The sequence below is a fragment of the Bos taurus genome, chromosome 23 (assembly GCF_002263795.3).
Source record: "Bos taurus isolate L1 Dominette 01449 registration number 42190680 breed Hereford chromosome 23, ARS-UCD2.0, whole genome shotgun sequence".
NCBI classification, from domain to species: Eukaryota; Metazoa; Chordata; class Mammalia; order Artiodactyla; family Bovidae; genus Bos; species Bos taurus.
The window spans coordinates 12969156-12977055 of NC_037350.1; the positions used below are offsets into that span (position 1 = coordinate 12969156).

Sequence of the window (7900 nt, forward strand, 5' to 3'; positions counted from 1 at the left end):
AGATTGTTGTTTTCAAGAGGATAGATGGAATTGAATCCAGCAAAGAACCAGACCTGTGACGTCAACGTCAGGCGTGAGTGACATTGCAGCTTGCCCTCCATCTCCTCTTGCTGATGATCCTTCAGCTCTACAATCTCCCACTTCTCTCTCCTCCAGTCAGTGACGCTTCCTGCCCATTCACTTGATGCCAGCCCCTGTATGCCAGCTGTTGTGCCACACTACTGTACTTTTCAAGTACTTTCTCACTACTTATTGTACTTTTTCTTACTGTACTATAAGATTAAAAATGTTTTATTTTTTATGTATTATTTGTGTGAAAAGTATTATAAACCTATTAAAGTACAGTACTATATAGTCAATTGGGTTAGTTGGGTACCTAGGCTAACTGTGTTAGACTTGGAACAAACTGGACTTACAAATGCACTCTTGGAACAGAAGTCATGTATGTATGCAGGGGAGTTACTGTAACTAATTCTAAAAATAAGACTTAAAGAGAATATTTACTTTTAACACATAGCTCTGATGTACCAAACCATTACTTCAAACAGCTCAATATTTTCAACAGTTATCTCCCCAAAGCCCTCCTAGTGTTCTCTAAGAATCGCCTCTCTCAAATAAAGAGACAAACAGGTCTCCTGTCTTGAGTGTGTAATTTTTATAAATTGCATCAGACCCACAGTGAGTGTCTTTCAGGAGTTTCACCAAAATGAAAAAGAAATTCTGAGATAAAACTGTAGCAGGAGGTCAGGGGAAGTGCGGAATTGTGGGGTCACAGACCTGACCCGCAAGCTGTTCTCAGTCAAAGCCAGGGGGTGCGAGGGCCCTGGGGCCACCGCCGGTCTGGTCCTATCTCCGCGGCAGAGGCCTCAGGTGCAGCTCTCGCTCCAGCTGCTCGGCGGTCAGGCTTCCCTGGATTGCCTCGCAGCCCGGGTTGAACACCGAGTAGGCACTTTTCTCCCCCTGCATCTTCTCCTCGGGGCCTCGCATCCCCACATACATCCAGTAGAACAGGGACAGGACAAAATAGGCCAGGCCAAATTCCAGCTCCACAAACAGCCCCAGCAGGACCAACCAGAGGAGCACCTTCAACAGGGTGACGCTGGTCAGGAGAGACCGGTCCCGCGGGGTCAGGGGCTGCGGTGGCGGCGGCTGCGGCGGTGGCGGGGCTTCTTCGGCTGGACTCCATGGTGGCTGTGACTCGAGGCCCCTGGGCCATGCTGCTCCCTAGGACACACAAACAAACCAAAGAAAGAATGAAGGACAGTGGGGCCGAGAGGATCAAAACCCATCCGGAGAGGCAGCTGCCCCTGCGTGCAAAGGCGTCCCCTCATCGGCGTCTGTTTTTCTTGCCCTGCTCTCTAAGACAACTATCTCCCAAGAGCTCTCATGCATCCTGCTCTGAATCAAAACCCATCAGTGAGATGTGACTTGAGGAAAACCTTACGGCGTTCGGGTGGATTCCCGTCTGAGGCAGACATTTCATCAGATTAGTCTGCTGCTAAGAGGAGCTAATGTAGCCCCTCTAGTAACTCCATGTAATTGATAAGGCAGCAGCCGGGCACATGCTTCCCACACAGAATCAATACATGTTTGTTGACTGGATTAGATGAGCTAAAATGTTGTTGAGTGGCATGATTCTAAAATGAGGAGTATTCTACACGTTAAAAAAAAAAAATCACAATTAGAGCCACAACCTTTCCATCCCGTGACCATCCTACATGGCCCCAGGGTCTCCTAACTGGACTACCCGCCTTCTAACCTATCTCTCCCCACACCAAACCATGTACAGCTGCTAAATAAATCTGCCACAACATCCATCAACCTTCTGCTCACAAACCTTTGACACATTTTTAATGCCTACCAGTTAAATTTTAAACTCCTTGGGCTGGAATCCAAGGCCTTGCATTCACTCAAAAGACAGAAGTGCCAGAACACAGGCCCCTATGCTGGCTGTAATGGGAGACAGAGGTATTTAAGGAGCTTTTGCAAGCTTGGTCTCCAGTCCAGTATTTTCTAAAATTTTGGGGTATGACCCACAATAAAAAATACATTTTGTACTGCAAACCCCCCCCCAAAATATATATATATGGTGTGTATATATGTGTGTATCAGGAAAAAAGTCTTCACATATCATCACTTTGATTACATATGAAGCTTTGGTTTTCTATTCTATTTTTAAAATTACATTTAGTTAATTTAGGATAAGACCTTTAAAATTTTTTTCACTAGCCACGAATGAGTCATGATTTGCAGTTTGTAAAATAATGTTGTAAAAAGTTTCCTGAACAACATGATCCACAATCTACTGCTCTAGAAATGAATCCTCTGGTCTTACAACCCAAAGACACTGCCCATCCGTGGCCGGGAATATTCCTCTCCATTCCTCAGGAACGTGCTCTCTCCAGGCAAGCACGGCTGGTGAACTATGTATACCCTGACCTCTGGGGCCAGCAAGCAGGGTGCCCCTCCGCCTCCCAGAGCTCTAACTGGCTCTCTTTCTCACTGAGCACCAAACTGTTGTCATTCAAGTGTCTCTCTTTTAATATAGATCACATGTGTCCCTAGTGGTTGCATGAGGTCACCTACTGTTGCTGATTATCTTTTGGTGTCTCCAGAGCCAAACAGCACTGCACACATAAGTTCTCTGTACAGAGCAGACTTAGTTTATTTATTCAGTTATATCCCGTATTCTTCACGTGGCAACTTAAAAGGGACCAAAACTGTTATCTGATCTCCAAAAAATATATAGGTCATCTGATTCATGCTGCTTTAGCAATTCTACATTGTTAGACCTTTGGTTGTTTTTTCGTTATTTTTTTTTTAAGCATCAACTCTGGGTCGGGAAGATCCCCTGGAGAAGAAAATGGCAACCCACTCCAGCATTCTTGCCTGGAGAATCCCATGAACAGAGGTGCCTGGAGGGCTACAATCCATAGGGTCGCAAAAAGTCAGACACGACTGAAGTGACTTGGCACGCGTTGCAATTATTACCTTTCCAATTAGATTGGAAAGGTCTTTGACATATAATCAGCTACACTCCCCACCCCCTCCACAAACATTTATTAAATAAATAAATGTCCCTTTCAGATTCAACCAGTGTGCAAAATAGGGAAATCACTGACAGTCTTAGCAGGGAACGCATACAATCTGATTAGTATTTAAGACTACTCTGGATGCCAGGTAGAGAATGGGCTGCAAGAGAAGAAAGGAAATTGTTAACAGCTCATGCATGAGGCCCAATAAGAGAGGAGCAGGCAGAGATGAGGCTGGTGACAAGGAGATCAGAGAGAAATGATGGACTGATGGATAGAGAACACATCTTGAACGTGCACAACTTGAAATTCACAGTAAACTGAATTTATTAGTAAAGGAACACTAATAAGAATAATGCTATGGCCAACATTTACTGAGTACCTTCTAGATGCCTGATCTCCTGTAACCCAGCAGGCAGGCCTTATTAGTCCCAATTTACTGATAAGGAGACACTGAGATGTAAGGAACTCCCCTAAAGTCACATGGCTGGTGACAGGCAGAGATGAGGTTGGTCCAGGATCCTAGGATGATCTCCCTTCAAAGGCCTTTTTACTTAACTAAGGGCATCATGGGAGATGCTAAGGGGAAGGGTTAGAGAGCTAGAAGGAGATGAGGTAGGGGTAGGGGTGTTAAACTGGCAAAGGGAACAAACAAAGGAGAGGGGGCCTCCAGAGATGCCTCCAACCAGTGCACCTCCTACTGTAAAAGCTGTGTGTCAAAGTGTTTGGGGCCACCACAGGCACCACAGCACATATGGTGCAGTTTAGGGAAGGGACTTCCATTCCCAGAATACCAAAGTCTTCCCACCTCAGAGCCTTTGCACTTGCGGTTCCCTCTGAGAGGAAAGCCCTTTCCCCTCACACCACCTGGCTGGCTCCCTCTTCTACAAACCTCAGCAAAAATGTCACCATGTGGGCCCTTGTCCTTGTCCCAGGTTTCTTAAGAGTGGCTCCTTCTTAAGAAAAATGGTGAGGTCACTTCCTCTATGAGGTCCTCCCTGCCCACCCAATTTAAAGTGACACTCTGCATCCCTCACCCCCGATTCACTATCACAGCACGCTGGATTTTCCTCCCTTTTGTAGCATTCATCATTCTGTTCTTTCAACTCAAAAGCAAGTTCTGAGAGAACAGGGCCTTGTCTTTATTGCATTGTCTCCTGGGACTCAGGACAGTAGCTGGAACATAGTGGGCACGTGACTGAGTCAATGAATGCTGGTGGAAAAAAGGGAGAACTTAAGAGATGACTCCTGGATCTGAAGCGGTGATGCAAAGCCTGTGCCTGGCTGCTGCTGCTGCTGTTGCTAAGTCGCTTCAGTCGTGTCTGACTCTCTGCGACCCCATAGACGGCAGCCCACCAGGCTCCCCCGTCCCTGGGATTCTCCAGGCAAGAACACTCGAGTAGGTTGCCATTGCCTTCTCCAATGCATGAAAGTGAAAAGTGAAAGTGAAGTCGCTCAGTTGTGTCCGACTCTTTGAGACCCCATGGACTGCAGCCTACCAGGCTCCTCATCCATTCGATTTTCAGGCAAGAACACTGGGGTGCCATCGCCTTCTCTGTGCCTGGCTAGGTCATGCCAAAGAAAGAGGGCATTTGAACTGTGGGCCAGCCTGAGCCAAGGCCTGGAAGGGAGGAGTTGCAGGATGAGTGTGGTCAATAGACCCTGGGGCTAGATGGTGCACTGGGGGCCTGGGGAGGGAGATGGGGGTGGGGTGGGGGCTTGGCAGGATTAAAAAAAAAAAAAGTTACAGGCATTTTTGTCCCACTGTGGTAGAAGCTTGCTGCAGAAAGAAATATTTTATTTGGGGGAAATGCTTTTCCCCAAGCTAAATTCGAGAGTGAGGGAATGAGGAGGTGGACCCCTCTGTATCAATGGCCAGCAAAAAGAAGCAATAACAAACAGAAGGATAAAGAAATCTCAGACAAGCCACTATGTGCCACCAAAATTATTAGGTAGAGATAGATCAGAAATTGGCAGGGGTAGGGGGTGGGGAGCAATTTAGTGATAATTTCACACCAGAACAAACTCAAGAATGATAACTGAGTAAATGAAAATGAGTTTTAGACAAAGTCCCTTATGAAAAACAGAGTAACTGATAAGAAGCATAGGAGGTCTAGCATTGCCTCTCATCCCTTTGTCAGGCCATCAGTTAGTTTTTGGGCTTTTAATAATGGAAATTTTCTCCAAGCTCAGCTCCTCTAGTGATCTCATATTCCTTTGGAAATGAGCCATAAAGTCAAAAACTCATTGTGTAGGCTAGATGTTTTATAACTGTGGGGAGGAAAAGGGGTAGAGGAAATGGATTCTAAAATCCTAAGCAATTGTGCCCTGTGAGTTCTAATCCACAATAAAGTCATCCTGAGACAAACTGTATGCAAGGAAATGGATTGTTTGAACCCTGCACACTCTTTCTGCAAGTCAGCAGGAACCCTGTGTGTCATGAAGAATAGTATCTAATTCAAACTAAGTAACAATAAGTTCTCCTTGATTACCAAAAAAAAAAAGAAAAAATTCCTTATAAGCAGATGTGGTGCAAGGATACATGAACTTAGGAAATTTTAAGAGGAGTAAGAGTTGACTCATTGGAAAAGACTCTGATGCTGGGAGGGATTGGGGGCAGGAGGAGAAGGGGACGACAGAGGATGAGATGGCTGGATGGCATCACTGACTCGATGGACGTGAGTCTCAGTGAACTCCGGGAGTTGGTGATGGACAGGGAGGCCTGGCGTGCTGCGATTCATGGGGTCACAAAGAGTCGGACACGACTGAGCGACTGATCTGATCTGAAGGCACATTTTACTTTCCAAAAGGAATTTCTGGCACTTATTGCACTTAGGAGGTTCAAAGACCAGCTCACAGATTTCCCCTTGATGTTTTGTCCTGTGTTCCCACATGCATGCTCCAATCTCACACTTAAGTCACCTTGCCACTTTACTCATGAATGAAAACCAAGATACAGAGACAGGAATGAGAGATTACCAAAAGCTAATGAGGCTTCCCTGGTGGCTCAGACAGTAAAGAATCTGCCTGCAATGGCAGGAGACCTGTGTGGGATCCCTGGGTCAGGAAGATCCCCTGAAGAAGATAATGGCTACCCACTCCAGTATTCTTGCATGGAGAATCCCATGAACAGAGGAGACTGACAGGCTACAGCCCATAGGATCGCAAGGATTCGGGCACGACTGAACGACTAACACACTCACAATAGGGTGTAAAAGCTATCATACTAATCTCTTGTTTTCGCCTTAAACATTAATTGTTAAACTTGAGTAGGCTTCGCTACTTCAACAGTGATACACAACACATTGCCATCACAGGCAGTCAGCACACTTCTGCGAGTTCTGTATTCAAACACCATTTCTAAAGCGCAGGCTATTTGGGCACGTGGCCCAGATGCGAAATCAAATCAAGCTTTAATTTACTGCCACTTCTCATCAGCATCCAATTAGACCTTTCCCCCTCCATTAGCAGAGGGCTGTGGCCCCCTATGGTTGTGGAGACGTTTCCCAAAGCCACCGAGGGCACAACGATCACTCAACTCGCTGTGAATAACGCAAGGGCAGAGGTGATTTCTTCTGGGACCCTAGACCCTCAACTTCCCGCCTGGAGTCGAAGGTACGTGGGTCCCTGGCTGGAAAGAAAATGTCAAAGTCACTCTGCAGGGCAGAACAGGACGGGGCAGGAGACGCGGGGCACCGCCGCCAAGCCGGCGGGAGGCGCCAGCAGCCCCTCTCAGCTAGCGAAAAGTGTGTTAGTCCCTCAATCGTGTCTGACTCTCTGCGAGCCCATAAACTGTCCTCCGCTGTCAACGGGCTTCTCCAGCCCCGGGGGGCGTGGCCTGGGCCGGGCCATTCCACGACGTGGGGGCGGGGCCTTCAGGCCACCACGTGGTGCCGGGGCGGAGCCTCGGCGGAGTCGCCTTAGAGGCCACGTCGGCGTTTCAGAAGCCAGGTGCCTTAGGGGTAAGGCCTCCCTCCTCTCACCTGAGCGAGGCTGGGCTGGGCCTGGGCACTCGGTGGCCTCGGTTTCCACACCAGGAACCGTTTTAGCCAGCCTGAAGGTGCTTTTGGAGTCGTAGCTGCTTCTGCCTTCTCTCCCGAGGTTTGTGTACTCTGGCTCGAAGCGCTGGGTTCAGCCACCAGCCCGGCTCGCTTCCGGGCCGCCCGGAACTCAGCTAGCCGCTGCTCCATGGCGCGCGCCCCCTTCTTCGCGCGCCCAAAAAGCGCGCGCCCGCCCGCGGGGAACCAGTCCCGACTTTGCGGGGTTCCGGGCTGCAGTGCGCCTGCGTGGCGGCGCTCTCTGCTGCGCGTGCGCGCTAGCGGCACTGAGCGCGGGTGGGGCGTGCGCTGGCTTTGTGACGTTCAGTAGGCAGTTCACAGCTAATTGTTCACTCTAAACTTGAAAGAGCAGTGTTCACATCCTCGAGCTACGTGGTTAAGAACCTAAACATAAAGGTTGCCTCATTGTTTCCAGCTTTTGCCCTAGGCTAAGCGCCGCAATGCTCTCTCATGTCAGGGATCAGCTCCCTAACAGGTGGAACATCTCCACAGGTTAGCACCAGATTGAGAAGGTGGTCCCGGGGCATTGAAAAAGGCCCATGATCTGTGGGACTTTTCATGTCAGAAGGAAGGCAGGATACAGCCTGCCCTTTTCCTTTTCAGCGGTTTGCCAGTCTTAGCTCTTTGGAGGGCTAGCACTTCTCACTGGCAAGCAGGTTGTACAGACTTCGCCCAATCACTACTCACCCAAAAGGTCACAGTTCCGGTCAGGGACTGTTTAGATTTTTAAAGCTCTAAGCATCTAGCTTTGATGCTTTTGAACTTTGGTGTTGGAGAAGACTTGAGGACTGGACTGCAAGGAGAGCCAAC

At 48.3% G+C, this 7900-nt stretch overlaps 1 protein-coding gene across 1 annotated transcript; it reads right to left on the bottom strand.

The window, feature by feature from the left end:
* Nucleotides 1-633: 633 nt before the first annotated feature.
* On the bottom strand, nucleotides 634-7333 carry SAYSD1 (SAYSVFN motif domain containing 1). Its single transcript, NM_001038225.2, has 2 exons — nucleotides 7016-7333; nucleotides 634-1224 (listed from the first exon to the last, which is right to left on the bottom strand). Exons 1-2 carry the CDS (start codon nucleotides 7220-7222, stop codon nucleotides 847-849), a joined length of 585 nt encoding a protein of 194 aa, NP_001033314.1. The 5' UTR covers nucleotides 7223-7333; the 3' UTR covers nucleotides 634-846.
* Nucleotides 7334-7900: the final 567 nt, after the last annotated feature.